The sequence below is a fragment of the Symphodus melops genome (assembly GCF_947650265.1).
Source record: "Symphodus melops genome assembly, chromosome: 11".
Classification (NCBI taxonomy): Eukaryota; Metazoa; Chordata; class Actinopteri; order Labriformes; family Labridae; genus Symphodus; species Symphodus melops.
Window position 1 is genome coordinate 5,423,885 of NC_136701.1, and position 18,475 is coordinate 5,442,359.

Consider the following 18,475-nt stretch of genomic DNA (forward strand, 5'->3'; position numbering starts at 1 on the left):
GCGCTCGACCTGTTTACTGACTGTGTATGGTCAGAGAAGGGTGAGGCCACTGTCTGAGAATAAAACACATCATCAGCTGGGGTCAGCAGAATAGAAACCCAAGATCCAAGAGTTCAGCCAAAACTCGTAAAGCAACAAGCGAACATAATGTACCTCAACAGTTTTTCACTTTATCTTCTTTTTTACAAATCAGAAGAAAGAATCACCCAGCTTATCATCATTGATACCATATCAGGTATTACATTTCCTACCAAAGCAAAGAAACTATCGTTGAACTAGCATTTCTAACAGAATGTGTTTAAAGGTTTTCTTGTAAGAAATACAATTATTACAGCAGCTGTGACAAATAATTTCAGTCATATATAACTATAGGGGTATCTTCTATGTTTCTAAGTTGGAGCAAAGTGGTGATCTAAAAACAATATAGATGACATTGTAGGGACCTCACATGGGCGGCACCATTATGTTGGGGTTTTCAGGAGCGAATACCTGACCAACGATTAGGTTGGGTTTTATGATGTAAAATTTAGTTGTCAAAATAAATTTAATAATTAAGTTTATTTAATTATTAAGGTGTGAAATCCGAACACAAAGCCCTTTCACCCAGCCTAAGTCACACAGCAAATCCACAGTAAGCACAAACAACTGCTCTTTAAATTATAACAGAATTTATTTAACAAAGAAACATAAAGTTAATCAATGAAACTCAATCAAACGACAACTGTTATAAACTAAACTACAGAGACAAACATAAACAAACAAGTGTGGTGTGTGTGTGTGTGTGTGTGTGTGTGTGTGAGCGTGTGAGTGAGAGAGAGAGATCAAAAATGGCAGAGTGACCACGCGTGGTCACGTGATGGCGGACACAGAACACAGGTCTCTCAACCTGGTCTATTGTCTAGAGACGGTGTCAAACTCTGTCTCTGCCTGATCTATGTTTCTGCAGCGTCTGGAAAGCCACAGATTTCTAAGTGTGTGCGTCTGCCGAAAGGTGCGTGTGTGCGTAAAGGGAGAGAGCGAGAGAGAAAAGAGCGCACCTCGAAAGCTCAATCTCAGCCTAGAACTCACGCACAACTCAGAGCATAGTTAACTTCACTACCAGAAGCCAGTGGCCGGATTTGTATCAGACGGCGTTCACACTAGTCTTTCTGATAATGAGTCTATTACCTGGTATGACGCGAGAGTTCACAGAGAAACACACCGGACACTTCTGGGAGTACCTGCAAGGCATGCTGGAATAAAGAGTCTTTTGTCATGGTTCTCCAAAGGGACACAGCCTGAACTTTGTCATCCTGGCTGGACCCAACAACATTGATAGTACGAATTTGAATGTGAATACGTTAAGTTTGGTTACACTTTGTAGAGGGGACTTTGCTGTTAGCAGACTATGATCTATTTGGAGAAGCTATGACCATATTTGAAGAGAAGAATGTCATTAGAGGTATTCCAAAAGTATAAATGTATGGCCTCATATCAGTTGACAGTAGAATGAGGAATTGTTCTTCAAACAGAGGTTTGACATTGAAAGAGTAAAGGTGATGTGATTCTCTAGACCATGTATAGAAATATCCAAAGTGGGAAGGAATATATGACATCTGTTGAACGGTATATAATGGCTCCACACTGAACATTAAATGGTCTATCTTTCAGCCTGCACAGAGTCTCAGTGTTGTCTGTTAGATTAGAACCACGGCCGTGATATGCTGCGTTAATATTATCCAGTCTGTTGATAGATTCAGTTTTAGGGACATTTATATTATTCAACCCATCAAACATTTTACATCAATTTAACATTCATTATATTAATGTGATGACTTTATTTATATTCAAAGCAATCAATGCAAGCAATCAGAGGTGGACACTTAATGCAGATATCAGGTGATGTAATTCATTGACTTCATTGACGTAAAGTGTGAACGCTTGTTTGTAACTTGTAACAGCTATGCAGGTTGTCACATTAAGGTTGATGTAAACATTCTTTAATAAATTAATATATTAAAAAAGTATTTGGTTGCTATAGGGGAATAATTGCCATACAAAAATAAGTGAAAATGTTCTGGTATGGGAAAAATTATTTATGCGATGCAATGCGTGCAATAACCTCACATAATGGAGTGTATACAGATGTTAATTCCCTGAAAAATATTCATCTGTTGTATTAATCTGTTTTATAAGTTAAAGGGTAGATGTACTTGAGCTTTTATAGGGACTTTTCAAAGCTCCTAACTACTCAAAGCACGCCACAAGTCGCACCTACACACCCGCACCCACCCACTGATGGTAGAGGTTGATGTGTGAAGTTTTCATCAGTATTAGCAAATCCTTTTTTTTTTACATTGATATGCTGTTGATAAAGTAGCGGGCCCAACCTGTGGTTGAATGTCTTGCCCCAGTGCACATTGGACATGTGGCATTGAATGCCTAATTTTTGGTTTAGAGATGACCGACGCTACCACTAATCCACAGCGGCTCTAAATGCATAGGAACATTAGGTTTTCATTGTCTGTGTACATTTCCATTCAAATGAAAAATGAAGACAATGAAAGGGGTTTAAATATCCATCTCTCAACTGTTTGTGTTGCCTAACTCTATACAAACTAAGGCCTTTTTTTTTTTTTTTTAAGACAGCTGTTAATTAAGAGAAGCCACATTGGTTGATATTGACAGTGCATGCTAAACGACCACAGGAGCTTTAAAGGGCATATGGCACCACAGGAATTTAATGTCTTACAGCAACAGAAGGCTGATGTCTCCTTTACCTTTTAGCTGACAAAACAGCTTTGGCATAATATGTCACACTGAACACTGTCCTGGTAGAGAGGTGACAACCTGTCTGACTCTTAGATCGCCCAGTGGGAGCTTCTCAAGCTGGTGCTGTATTATAGTTACTTCTTGCAGTTACACATTTAAGTCAAGTAATTATGATTGACACTAAACGGACTCCATTGCTTAAAATGACATATTGATTTATGTAAAAGGTCTGCTCACATTCTGCTGTTCCCGATGTATTAACTGAGATAGGAATATTTAAAGGTAGCTGGTAGTCTGGTTTGCTGTTTTAAGTTATAAAAGAAGCGTCCGTGTTCATTTGAGTCGGTTTCAACATCTGTTCAAATTTCCACACAAGAGGTTTTAACACTTACTGGATGATAATTTAGGGACTGTAACCCAGGCAAGGTTTCTTAACAGATGATTTTAGGGCTTGTGGTTGGTCTCAGTAACGAAGATAACTTATGCAGGACATGTAAGAAAAGCACACACTGATCTACTTTGTATGATGCTCGCCCTACTTTCCTTGAACTCAAACAACAGCTGCTGTATACTGCAGGACTTTTAAAGTCAAATGACACAATCTTGAGTATAAGATAACCTTCTGCAGAACTCTATTACTCACGCAACAAGCTGTGTCAAGGCTGGCGATACATGTCACAAGCATAGTTTAGCAATTTTGTAATGCTTTATGTCCTTGTCCTCACTTTGAGTTTTCCACAAGGATGAGAATGAACTTACATAATTTGGGATCTGTATGCATTTGTAATAGTCAGGTTTCCGCCTTTTTGGCTAAAGAAGAACTACACATCATTCTATACATCACAGCATTTCTTAATTTGAATAATGTTTATCATTCAAAATATCTTGAACAGCAACTGTTTAAAAAAGTTCACTTTTTTTTTTACAGGGACTACATTATAGCCCAACCAATTAATCGGCCAGTCGATAATATTCCCCAATATTAGCATATCCATTGTATAGCGTAACAGCAAGTTTCATTGTAGATATTCACCAATATTACTTTATTTATTAACCTGTCCAAAAAAAGCCTTCTATTTGAATATCATTGTATTCAAAAAACATTCTCACTCTCCAGTGTCAATTTCAGGGATCAATGCAATAAATAAAGCAACAAATGCAATAAAGTATATCTAAATCTAGCTATCTCTACAGATTAAACGTATCTAAGAAAGAAATTGGCCGATATATCAGAATCTGATTTCTCTCCATTTATCAATATTGGCCGGCCCCTAAATTGCATACTTGGCAAATGATCCTTGTACATTATGTAACTTGAACTAAGTATTTAGAAATTCCCTTTATGTAAAAAAAAAAAAAAAAATCCCTTTTTCTTTCAGATTTCAATGCTAACCCTACATCGAGTCATTAAGAGAACATGTAGGACTTATCTAATTGTTAAAGCAACTCTAATACAGTCTGATGGAGGGATTGATTTCCTGAAAGCATTGAGTCAATTTCTTCTTGCCGAGTCGTCAATATCCCTTCTAATGGCTCATGGAAAATGGGATCTAAATCAAATCTAAGCCTGTTTTTCATTTTTATCACTGGTTTGTATCCCAGGCAAGTTTCACAGTCACAAAATCTATAATGAACATCAGCTCTTGCATGAAGAAAACTTTATACAACACAATGGCATATTAGGACAACATGATTTCCATCTTGCTTTGAGATTTAATACAAGTCTGAGTATTGTTTCCCCTTCAAAGTTACACAACCTTTTCTTCACATGAATACCACCTACCGCCTGTACCTGTACGAGGTTATAGAGAACGTTTAACAGTGATGGTTTGACAGAGCTGTGATTACATCGTGTTCTTCTGTTCAACGCTATGCTGTTTCTGAAACAAAAATAAAGATTTTCGTTATGCATTTGTACACACTCCCTGTCGAGAAATTATACCCAGAAATGACAGATTCTTTAGTGCAAGAGAAATCAGGACACAAACGCTAAATCTTTCTCCAAAAAGCTGTGGCTTTTTCTGCATTTTTAGAATTGAATACATACTTTAATCAGAGCTTTTTGTGTTAGTCAATGTGCAAAGTGCATCAGTTGCATTCCTTTGTTTCATATCTTAGTGTCCAAACGAGTAAGAGACACAGCACGAAACAGTGTGAAGCAACAATGCTCTGCGTCTTCACCCCAAAATCATGATTCCACAGTATTTTAATTCTGCATTCTGTTTAAAGGAATATACAACAGAAACACTTGTTTTTGTTTTGTTTTTTTTTACTTATCAGTTGTTTTTGGCCACAGAATTGTAAAACATGGGATCATGCTTTAAACTATTACCCATGAATTGCAAGTGCATAATGACATCAAGAAGAATATAGTTTACTTCTGTAAGTCCTGTGCTTTTAGCAGTTTCCTCAGGTAATACAAAAATCAAGAGCAGAAAACTGAAAAGAGTAGTTCAACACATAACCCCATGGGACAAGGGTTATAACTGCAGCTCTGCAGCATTGTGGTAATCCTTAGAGCCTCCAGGGACACTAGTGAGGATGTTGTGGCCAGTCCTGTTGTCTAAGTTGCGAATTAGTCATGTTCCTGAGGACAAAAAAAGAAAGAGAGACCCAGAAACAAGAGAAAACTGGAATACAGCTTATATTTAAGTTTCATAGCAGTTTCCAGCCTCCAGTGCTGCTTGCCTTTTAAAGGGATAGTTAAGGTCATTTGGAACAAGGTTGTATGAAGTTGTAAGCATGGCAAATTACCACCATTATCACGGTTTTATTTGCAGAGTTTTCTACACAGCGTTGCCTGGTGCCATTATAATTGTGACCAGACAGCCAGAGCCAAATATGATATCTTAAGAATATTGATATAATATAAATATTGATTGTTTGTTTCAGCATGCAGTAGCCACGGCACTTTCTAACCCAGAATGCTGACATGCAGATGGCATAATAAGTTACACTGAATAGCTTGATGGAAACAAAGGGCTGTTTTTAATGGAAAGAAGTATAATATTGAAGGAAACGGTGGTTCACATGGTTGTTGGCAAGGGCAAGCACTCTGCAACAGTCCAACAACATGATGCAAATTCAGTAAAATGTTCTGCAAAATCAGAAATTTGTTAAATTAAAAAAAATATAAAGGAAAAGCTACAGGCATGCAGGAGGCGCTCAGTGGAGCAGTAAGTTGTCGACAAGAGAGTGTAAGAGAGTGGACTTATTTTAAGTCCTACTGTTAACTGTGCAAAATCACAGCTTTTTAACATTACACAAATCCACAAAAACTTAAAACTGAGCAATGATGTATGACAGATAGAATAAGTAGCCCCTGCTCAGTGTAGCTCAAGTTAGCTGTGCAGCAAGTAGTAGGCCTACACTTTGCTGACTCTGCCCAGCTGCAGGCTCTCAGGAAATGTGTTAGCCAAATGTGGTAACACAAGTCGCTAACACAAGTCCTAAGTTGGGCAAATAAAGCAAGCTTAAGGTACTGCTAGGTGTGATTCCTTCAACTGCATGGACTTCAGTTACAGTTTGCCCTTGTTTACCACCGTACATTTAAATAAAGATAAAGCAAAAAATAAAAATCCACAAACAGCATTCACTTCAGCTGATATCTTGAGTAATATGTAAGACTTTTTTTACCAGCTTAAATAGGTCTACTGCTTTTCTTGTGACCAGTCTGCAGCAGTAAATAGCTTAGCTTCTATGTAGAAGCTTGGGTGCATATTACACCATTCATTGGTAAATACTTCATACAACCCTTTCAAAGAAAACCCTGATACATCAATTTAATCAAAGGCCATGTCCTGAACTAAGCATGTCCGCCTCTTCTGTGCAAGCTTCTGTTTTACATCAACTCCACACACACAAGGAGCGATGTGCATCTTTAATGAAACTCGTTGTTTTTTTTTTGTTTTTAAAGAGTATTTCTGAACAGTTCTTGCTGCACTTGAATGGTCTTTATTTGTAAGTATAATCAAGCGCTATAAAAACATTTTCTCATCCTTGACTTCTTAGACTCTATTATTCAACACTATCTCTACACTTGGTGTGAGAAATTCTCTTAACAGTGCCAAAAAAGGGGAAACAAATGAGTGTGTAATCTGGGAAAAGTACTTCCAGTGCAGAAGGGAAGAGGCTGTAAGAGGATTGGTTGTACCTGAGCACCTCCTTTGAGACAGTGCCAGAGGATATGGCCACACTGTTTCCTGCATTGTAGTGATGTTCCCACTCCCAGGGGACGCCGTGAAAGGAGAGTGAAGGTGGCCCAAGGTCGTCAAAACAAGATAAAGACGATGGCAGATGCAGCTAAACTTTCAACACAGACCGGCGCCTCGGGTAGAGTTATTGGTGGAATGTGTCGGGAAGGTGAGGGAAAAGAGAAAAGGCCAGGAGCTGATCTCAGCAGGAACCCAGTCCTGAGAGAGACACGGTGCTCAACGGGACAGCTGGAGTGTCAAGGCATCAAATGGACCATAGACTGTTTCAAGTACCTTCTGCTATATGTGAAGGATTGAGCTTAGAGAATGACCACAGGGCTATGAAATGGCCACAAACCATGAAACTCTAGAATTACCTACTGACTGCTGACACACTGCTTCACATCAAGCGTCTTTTTTGGGCAACTGACTCCCTGTCATGTTTATTGAGACGGACCATCCTACTCTGCAGCCAAATATTCTGCATGCAGCTGTTTCTTGTACATATACTATTATCTCCCTGAATCTTGTTGTGTTTCAAAGACGCTGTTCTCTTGATGAAATGTTACACAGTGTAGACAGTGTAGGTGTTATATAACATCTGTTTTTAGTGTTTCCTTTCAGGCCAAAAATGTTTCAATGATTTTGTTCCCAATGATTAACAGAACAAAAAAATAAGAGCTTGAAGGTAAAATATACTGTATGGACCACATAGAGTGACTCTTTCACACTCATACTATACATAAGTTGATGAGTCATACAGTTAATATGCTATTTAAGGCTTTAGCAGGTTATTATGCTATGGGCCCAGCTCTTTGAATGACATTCCCCAATTATGTTCACACGTTAGGGCCCTATTTAAATGTTCCAAAGTGCATGGTCTTAAGCATATGGCAATATTTTTTTTTTAATAGTAACATACAGGAAATGAAAAGGTTGGATTATGTGGCTTGATTATACTAAGGTGTTTTGGTAGGAACATAAATAATGCCAATCGTAGTGTCAGCTCTCATTGCCTTTAGAACCAGGTGCGCCTGCAGGTGGGTGTGCTACTAGTTACCGTAAATTTCGGACTATAAGCCGCTACTTTTTGTCGCGGTTTTTAACACTGCGGCTTTTAAAACGATGCGGCTTATTTATGGATTTTTCTTGCGGGACAATGAGCTTGTGCCGCAAAAACATTTGACTTCGTCACATCGGATCTTAATATCAGTCATTTTGCGCTTTATGCACGCACCCTCATCATGGAAAACACACGGAGAAATACATATGATGCAGCTTTCAAGTTAAAGACGATCGAACTGGCTGTCAAAGAAGGAAATAGAGCTGCTGCACGTAAAGTTGACACTGACAGCGACAACGAAAAAGAGACTGAGGAAGTGAGTAATGAAGTCATTCTGAGGCAGTGAATGGATGGACTTTTTCCTGTGAAATATATTACGGTAATCTTTTTCATCAGCCGTGTTACAGACACTGTTTGATAAAGGATTTACAGTAGGCTTCATATTTGCGGATGTTACCGGTAGTATGTATTTCATTAAAAGTTAAAAAAATGTCTTTGTGTCACGTCTTTCTGTGTAAATAGCTCTGTTATAACGTGGACACCTGCAGCTTATAATCAAGTGCGGCTTATATATGTACAAATACATTTTTTTACCTATTTTTAGCCGGTGCGGCTTATATCCAGGTGCGCTCAATAGTCCGGAATTTACGGTACATGTTGTTTTACCATGTTTTTCCAAAAAAAGTTCCAGGCTCTTGACTATCTATAACTAGACATAACTTCTCTCAGTGCTTTGTGACCTAAAAACACAGAACACTCTAATACAGATTTAGATGGCTGATTGATGGTATATTTCTAAGCTCTCCAGACGTCCACACAGGATCAGACATGATATACAGTAACACTGTGCATTTGTATCAAATGCAGAGGAGGGTATTTATGTTTTTCAAATCAGTACCTTTACTGTTTGACTCTGAGAAAGTCCTAAATGTAAGTCCTTTGCACCATTATACATTTGTTATATGTGATTTATGTGCTCCATTACTTTCTTTGGAATCTGGCTGTGCAAAGGAGTCCGTAAAATTATTTTTGACACCTTAGGTCCTTCTCTTAAAGCACTGACCCCCATCTGGCGAGGGCTTGAAGTATTAGACTTTCCTTCTACTGTGCATTTGTATATTTGTAAATATTAGTTATAGCTTCAATTTGTGCTTTTGGCCATTGCTTTGTTATTTCTTCATAGAAATAAATTCAAATAGATCTTTAGTTATTTCCATATTTATGTCTTATTGTATGTATTCTATGTTTATATATTTCATTAGAATATTCCTCCTGAATGATGAATAAAGTATTTCTGATTCTTTGTTGCTCAACATAAAATAATGTTGTTCTGCAGCTGGTCCCTTTGCTATATTCTCTACTGTGTGCGTAATGGACACTGGATATATTGGTAGCTTATCTGGGGGCTTTGTTGTCAGTGGCACTCAGCTATGTGTGTTTGTGTGTGTGTGTGTGTGTGTGTGTGTGTGTGTGTGTGTGTGTGAAACAAGTGGAGCAGAAGTGCACAAAAATCTTATTGATCGTATACTACTCTGAATGAAGAATCAAAAAAAATCTTGATATTTTAATTTTCGACACCATTTCTCAAGTTCCTCTTCCTGGCTCTGCCTTCCCGGTCCTCTTACTCACATATTTTCTTCTCTCTTCTCTTCACTCTCTCATAAAAATATTAAAAACTAGAATGTTAATCATCTATCTTTGATAATTTGTAAACATGTCGGCATTGTCGTTGTCCCTGGAAATGACCTCAGCCCACTGTTCCTGGCTACAAGTTTTCCCTCTGTAACCCTGACAAATTTACTCGCTAAATTGATTGATCTGGACTGTAGGACATGATTAATGATAGAAGATAAGATTTAAAAAATGTGCTACAGATAACGTGTGATCCAACCAGTCCCTCCAGGAAGTTGCAAATTTAACCAATCCCCGCAATTTCTGAGCGACCTTGCAATACTTTTCTGCAAATTTGAACAATCAGAATACTTTTAACCCAGCAGACACGGAGCATAGACAATCTGGGTACAAGATACGATCTGTAGGAAGATATAATATACAGGGAATATCAGACATTTTGAAAAGAGCCCCCGTGAAGTCAACAGCGCCTTTCTGAAAAGATGAAAGACCTCGGCGTGGCCAGACAAAAATGACTGTGTGCACGTACGTATGTGAGAGGGAGACTTCAGTGAGTGAGGCAGATGAATGCCTCACAAAGTAATCGCTCTGCTCAGGTTAAAATATCACTCAATCACATCAAAGTGTGCGAAAGAAAATAATTGACATGAAAAAAAATATTTTGAAATTTTTGCAAAGGCTGTCGCTCTGAACTGAGAGAAGTCTATGCCCAGGCCCTGGTCTTTTTGGCCTGAAGGTACTTGTTCTGCCTTTACCATGCCTTAAGGATGTCTAAGTGAGGATCCTGGCTCTGCATCAGTTTCTGCCCTCCAAGACTTTGCAACTATGGGAAGCACCACTGTAGAGACATTTTCCTTCCTTTTGTTCAAGGTATTTGACTATAGAGGCATGTTGCAGCTGTCATCAGACAAGGAAAAAAAGCCCTTTAAGCTGAGTAGAGGGCTGACATGGATATTTGTGTTGGATTAATAGGGCTTCAGGCCAAAAACATTGAACTCCTGTACCTGCAATGTGAACATTCAAATTATGCCACTGACTGTTCTGTTACAGTGGAGGCGAGGCCTTGTTCACGAGTGGGGGGAGGGAGGAACGTGAGATCGACAGACGGAACGGTGTGGTCGTTGTATCGGTCCAACGTGGTGAAGAAGGAGCTAAGCCGAAAGGCGAGGCTCTCTATTTACAGGTCAATCTTCGTTCCTACCCTCACCTATGGTCATGAGCTTTGGGGTCATGAAAAAAAGAATGAGATACCGGATACAAGCGGCTGAAATGGGCTTCCTCCGTAGGGTGGCCGGGCGCACCCTTAGGAATATGGGGGAGGAGCTGGGCCACCAGGGATGAGCTCAGAATAGAGCCGCTACTCCTCCATATTGAGTGGAGTCAGCTGAGGTGGCTTGGGCTTGTTTCGGACATATCCCTCCGGGAGCAGGCCTCGGGGTAGACCCAGGACACACTGGACAGACTATGTCTCTCGGCTGGCATGGTAATGCCTCGGGGTCCCACCGGAAGAGCTGGAGGAAGTGTCTGGCTAGGCTCTAGTGTGCTTCATTTGGGTTCCAACACTACCCTGCTAAGGCCACCTGAAGGACATGACAGGCCCCCTGCTGCTGACCCTTCAGTTTCCCTATCGGGCAAACAGGTCAGTGGAGGATACAGTCAACATGGGACTGTACTACATCCTGCATCACCTCGACTCCCCAGGACCATATGCTAGGATCATGTTTATGGACTTCAACTCAGCGTTCAACCATCATCCCGGATATCCTGCAGTGCAAACTCACCCAGCTCACAATGCTGGCCTCCACCTTTCAGTGAATCACCAACTTCCTGACTGGCAGAAGGCAGCAGGTGAGGCTGTGGAGCATCACCTCCAGCACCCGGACAATCAGCACTAGCGACCCTAGGGTGTTCTCTCCCCATTGCTTTTCTCCCTCTACACCAATGACTGCACCTCTGGGGACCCTTTTGTGAAACTCTTTAAGTTCGCAGATGACACCACTGTCATCGGTCTTATCCAGGACGGTGACAAGTCTGCCTACAGACAGGAGGTGGAATGGCTGGCTCTCTGGTGCGGTCAGAACCATCTGGAGCTGAACACACTCAAGATTGTGGCAAGACTACACAATCCGAAAGAAGGCACAGGAGAGGATGAATTTCCTGTGTCAGCTCAGGATGCTCAACCTGTCCCAGGAGCAGCTGATCATGTTTTACACAGACATCATTCAGTCTTTTCTGTACACCTCCATCACTGTCTGGTTTGGATCTGCAAACAAACTGGACAGACACAGACTGCAACGGACTATCATCAGTTTCAACCTTCTCCCCCATCTAGACTTTTACCTGTCCACTGTCAAGAAACGGGCAGGTAACATCACTGTAGACTCCTTACACCCTGGACACAAACTGTTCAAACCCCTTCGTTCCAGCAGGCGTTACAGATCATTGTATGTCAAAACAACCCGCCATAAGAACAGTTTTTTCCCCCAGGCTGTCACTCTAAAACGCTCACGCTGTTAATGCTAAACAGTCACGGTGTCTGACATGTCGCTATAAAATAATCCTGGAACTAAACTGTCACTGTGAATGTACATATATTCCTTAATTTAAATGATTATCTATGCACACTCTATAGCAAATTCTGAAAAACATAACTCCCATGTTCACTTCATCATCCTTTTGCACTACTCACCACTGCACTATTATAGTACGTAGTCTTGTACATATTAGTATTTAATTACTTGTTTATATGGTTTACTTAATTGTTAATAGTCAATGTTTACATTATATCGAGAGAGCACAGTCTCCTGAAATTAAATTCTTTGTGTGTTAAAGATACCTGGCCAATAACGCTGATTCTGATTCTGAAGTAAGAGGAGGCAGCACTTCCTCACTGAGGGCTTGACCTCCTCATTTGCTTCAAGAATTGCTACAAGTTTTTTTCAAAGCATGATATTTTTATTTATCTTTTTTAATCTAGTGAAAAAGCATGTAAATATTCGGATCAGGTTTGCTCATGTTGATGTAAGATCTTGAAGGATCTTCAAATGTTTAACGGTCACATATGACTTAAATTACTATTAGAATACACTTCACCATGTTTTTCGAACAGTAATAACCCCTAAATTATGACAAAAGTCTATCTTTTCTATCTTTGGCCTGCTCTAAATAGTCCAGAGATTTTTGCTTCATGACATCACAAAGGGCAGTAGCCCATCCCCATGGCATATGAGTCTCCCACAGCTAGGTGTTTCTTCTGTGTTTGCCTTCTCACCAAAGCCCTTCCAGAGGGTCTTGGTCAGAAACAGTTTGCATGTATTTAAAGCTATCGACACAGACAGACTGTTCAGAGCTGGGATTTTGTTGTGATGTCAATGAAATAAACAGAAATAAGGGCCACCTATTGCCAGTGTAATGTGAATGTCTCTTGGCAATATTGAAAAGCATGTGTGTTCAGGTTTTGAAAGCAGCTATTTGAAAGAGGGAACTAAAAGGCTAAGTGTTCTGGAAGTGTGACACTTTATTAGCTATAAATAACACTGGAACAAAGGAAAGTAATATTGTAATGCTTGTAATTGGACAGCAGTAATCACTCTACAGAAGCTGCAGTGCTGTGTCTGAGCAGCAGAGCTCCTTCAGCTAATGGCGAGTATCGCTGAGGTGATCCGCTGAGTGCTTTTAGACGCTCATTTGTGCCGTCTGCCACCCGGTACATAAACAGCTCAACTATTAGTCATCCGGTGATGCTATACTGACACTGATGTGCCTGGATTATGGCCACCGCTGCAGACCACTGATGTGGGAGTTGATGATAATGGTTATTGTTTTCATTATGTTCATTCATCCCCAGTCATATTCAGCAATCATTACTTTTTTATATTTATTCATCAGAGTAGTTTAGATCAACTCTTATTTTAGAATACTTAGATTATCTTGTAATTTTTGTAAACCTTACTCTGTTCTGTTTCTCAACTGTAATCTATAATATACTCAACAAAAATATAAACGCAACACTTTTGTTTTTGCTCCCATTTGTCATGAGATGGACTCAAAGATCTAAAATTCATTCCAGATACACAATATTACCATTTCTCTCAAACATTGTTCATAAATCTGTCTAAATGTGTGATAGTGAGCACTTTTGCTTTGCTGAGACAATCCATCCCACCTCACAGGTGTGCCACATCAAGATGCTCATCAGACACCATGATTAGTGCATAGGTGTACCTTAGACTGTCCACAATAAAAGGCCACCCTGAAATGTGCAGTTTTTGCTTTATTGAGGGTCTGGGGACTCAGAACCAGTCAGTATCTGGTGTGACCACCATTTGCCTCATGCAGTGCAACACATCTTCTTCGCATAGAGTTTATCAGATTGTCAATTGTGGCCTGTGGAATGTTGGTCCACTCCTCTTCAATGGCTGTGCGAAGTTGCTGGATATTAGTGGGAACTGGTACGCGCTGTCGTATACGCCGGTCAAGCACATCCCAAACATGCTCAATGGGTGACATGTCCGGTGAGTATGCTGGCCATGCAAGAACTGGGACATTTTCAGCTTCCAAGAATTGTGTACAGATCCTTGCAACATGGGGCCGTGCATTATCTTGCTGAAACATGAGGTGATGTTCATGGATGTATGGCACAACAATGGGCCTCAGGATCTCATCACGGTATCTCTGTGCATTCAAAATGCCATCAATAAAATGCACCTGTGTTCTTCGTCCATAACAGATGCCTGCCCATACCATAACCCCACCACCACCATGGGCCACTCGATCCACAACATTGACATCAGCAAAGCGCTCACCCACACGACGCCACACACGCTGTCTGCCATCTGCCCTGAACAATGTAAACCGAGATTCATCCGTGAAGAGAACACCTCTCCAACGTGCCAGACGCCATCGAATGTGAGCATTTGCCCACTCAAGTCTGTTACGGCGACGATCTGGAGTCAGGTTAAGACCCCGATGAGGACGACGAGCATGCAGTTGAGCTTCCCTGAGACGGTTTCTGACAGTTTGTGCAGAAATTCTTTGGTTATGCAAACCAATTGTTTCAGCAGCTGTCTGAGTAGCTGGTCTCAGACGATCTTGGAGGTGAACCTGCTGGATGTGGAGGTCCTGGGCTGGTGTGGTTACACGTGGTCTGCGGTTGTGAGGCCGGTTGGATGTACTGCCATATTCTCTGAAACGCCTTTGGAGACGGCTTATGGTGGAGAAATGAACATTCAATGCCCGAGCAACAGATCTGGTTGACATTCCTGCTGTCAGCATGCCAATTGCACGCTCCCTCAATGCTTGCGCCATCTGTGGCATTTTGCTGTGAGACAAAACTGCACATTTCAGAGTGGCCTTTTATTGTGGGCAGTATAAGGTACACCTGTGCACTAATCATGGTGTCTGATGAGCATCTTGATGTGGCACACCTGTGAGGTGGGATGGATTATCTCAGCAAAGCAAAAGTGCTCACTATCACACATTTAGACAGATTTGTGAACAATGTTTGAGAGAAATGGTAATATTGTGTATCTGGAATGAATTTTAGATCTTTGAGTCCATCTCATGACAAATGGGAGCAAAAACAAAAGTGTTGCGTTTATATTTTTGTTGAGTGTACATTGATTGCATTATACTCACCCGTGATCTCTAATTTGAATTCTAACTAGTTACTGTAAGAAACATTTCACAAGAACAGACACAGAAACACATGCATAATGAACATCCCTCCTCAACAGTGGGTTGAGTTGGAGTTAGCAGAGTTTAGAAAAACCCACACACCAGTACAGAATTTTTTTTTTTTTGTTCGATGGAAATAAACACACCATATTTCAGACTGTTGGCACACTCTTTAACTGTTTACAGGTCTCTTTTAACCAACACATGTTTTTCTCTCCTCACAGGTTATGTACATTATGCTATATTAGTTTTAAGTCTAACTGCTAATGCTAACTGCACAGGTTTAACATATAATTATGTTTATTCTTAGTCACATAGGGGCTGCTATATCTTGTTTGGGGGATTTTGTATACGGGGGGGGGGGGGGGGGGGGGGGGGGACAGCGGGTGTGTATTGTAACTAATGTCTTGTGTCCTGCCTGTCTGTATACTGCTACTGGATGCCTTGAATTTCCCTCGGGATCAATAAAGTATCTATCTATCTATCTATCTATCTATCTATCTATCTCTCAATTCTGACTGAAAATGTTGTTTAACTCCTGTCGAGGAACACTTCACTTTATTAATTTCATGAAAAGTGCCAATAATGACCACAAGGCAAACTAGGAATTGGTTGGAAAGGTTATGTAAAGGCAATCAAATCTTGGTTATGAATAACAAAAAAAGTTTTATATTACATTTATTGAGTAAAAACACTAACTTTTAGTATTTATTTTTTGTATACTACATGCATTTGTATCTGACTGGCTTACCAACTGTATGTTACCTAAGTTAGTACAGAAGGTAATGCAGTGACTGAATTCATGTTTTCTGATTCAATACAATATCAGTCTTTGAAAAAACAGCTGGGGGTTGAGGTGGTGGATCATGGTGGATTAATGGTGGTATTTTGTAAATAATACCATAAAGAGCAACTGTCTAGACTTGTTGCTATTATGTCTTAAGAAAAAATATGCAATATACTAATAAGAAAAGATTGATTGATAGTACAAGAGGATTTAGTCAGCCTGACAAAGTTGTCCAAACTAAAAAAGAAAACTGGTAATTACCAGGAGTTGCAGTTCCCTTGCTGTCTGCAACAGGATAATTATCCTTACCCTACAACCTTTTCAGTGAATCCCCAGTCTCCAGCAACCTTGTCTGCAGCTGAGGATAAAAAAGAAAAAAAAGAAAAACATGATGGTATTATGCTAATTTTGTAGTATTGCTGGATTGACATTTCTACTGATTGGGATTCGTGCTCCCATCAATTTTCCCACCCACTCGGCAACAGCTTAAGGTCTCTTGGTCCCCAAAACGTGCTTTTAACATTGCTGGTGTCATAGCTAATTTATGGTGTTACTCAAGAGTGCTTGTTTTGATGCAATTAGTATATTTTCTTTGTGTAATGAGTGCATGTCCTAAGAAGTCATAGCCTTGTGCAGAGTGGAAATCCCACATTTGGCACAAAGACTGCTGCTGTGGTTCCTAATTTTGATTTATTTTGATTATACAAACAAAGGGTATTGAACAACTGATCTCAAACTGGTAAAGGACAATTTATACCCCCTAAACACTGAAGAAACATATTTCATATCTCTTATTCATTTACGCTGATGTCAATAAGATGATGCGTTTCTCTTATACAGTAAGTGTCGTGGTGGAATCACCAATGCTCAGAAATGATGTGCTCACAATGTACGGTCTGATTGTCAATCATGACCCGAGTGCTCACATTGAGCGTGTTAAATCGCTGTGGAACACTGCCAGTTTGTCAAAGTTTCCTTTTAAAACTCCCACTGACTTAAGTTGAAGACATGCATGTGTTCAGTTGCCATGGTACTTTGAGATGCAGTCTGACAGTAAGAACAGGCACAATCAGGAGAAGAAAAGGCAATCGGTTTGTGACTCTGCTCTCACAAGACTATGCAGTGGTACCAAAAGCATTTCAAGCATGTGAGAAACCCTTCTGAGCGATAGGTAGCAGCAGACCAGGCTGTGTTTGGTGCTCATGCACCTTTAAAATATTGCAAGATAAACAAGGTTTGAGCAAGCAGAATCTTTGCCATTTTTAAGTCATGTGACTTCAAAATTGCATCAACGATCACTGTGTATTCCCAGCTTTAGGAAAAAAAAAAAGCTTAATCAAATGCGTGCTGCGATGGCGAGGAACTCAAAACAAGAAATAATTACTGACATGTCTTTCTCTGTGTTGCTTTTCTTCTCCACAGGCACTCATAAATTTGTGACAGAAGGGGAATATCTGGAACTGAGAGGCATCACCAAAGAGCAGTCGGGATCGTATGAATGCATTGCTTCCAATGACATCTCAAACCCTGACGTCAGGACAGTTCAAATCACTGTTAATTGTAAGGGCACATTTATTACATATATGGGTGGATTACTTGCATATAATCTTAATTACGCACTGATTGTGGGAACTCAAGTGTTTTTACATCTTTTTCTCTATGTTTTATGGTTTCATTCTGTAATTATATAACCATGTCAGCAATGCTTTTTATAGTAAGTTAAACTGTGACTAAATAGTTGCAACAAAGCTACAAGGAATCAAAATGTGATGTAAAGTTTGTTGAGGAATGGTGACGTTTCATTGGATGTAGTAACACATCGCTAACTCAGACCAATAATCAATTACAAAGTATGACACAAAAGTCTTTTCATCATGAAATCTGTATGATGTCTTTGTAAAACGCATTTCCCTTTGTTGTTTAGATCCTCCATTCATCTCTAAAGCGAGGGGCACGGGAACTTCAGTTGGACAGAGAGGAGTCCTGCAGTGTGAGGCCTCTGCTGTGCCCAGGGCGGATTTTGAGTGGTACAAAGAAGACCGCAGGCAAGTTTCTTATCTGAACTCTGTGATATCTACAGGCAATGAATTGTTTGAAGTCAGTGTAACATCATACACACAATTCTGCTCCAGGGTTCGGACAGTTCGTGTGCAATTAGACGGCCTACATGATTCGAAAAATTGATAGCTTTCACACAGAAGTCTTTGTTTAATATACATAAGCTTGTGCATTTGTCTTTCACTAGATGGCTATAAAAACAGCAAAAAATTTGTATAAAAAAAAATAAAAATAAACTTGAATGGAATCAGCTGCCAGAAGGATCGAGGCAGCTTTTCTTATTTCCACACTTTAATTGGTTTATGTCAGTGGGAT

General features: G+C 40.0%; 1 protein-coding gene across 2 annotated transcripts in view; it reads left to right on the forward strand.

The window, feature by feature from the left end:
• The window catches only part of opcml (opioid binding protein/cell adhesion molecule-like), a 361,495-nt gene that overhangs the window by 338,457 nt on the left and 4,563 nt on the right, over positions 1-18,475 (forward strand). For both annotated transcript variants that reach the window (XM_079356360.1, XM_079356359.1), the window contains 2 exons: positions 17,525-17,662; positions 18,027-18,147. In XM_079356360.1, coding sequence (XP_079212486.1) covers positions 17,525-17,662; positions 18,027-18,147 — 259 coding nt within the window. The remainder of the gene's footprint in view (positions 1-17,524; positions 17,663-18,026; positions 18,148-18,475) is intronic.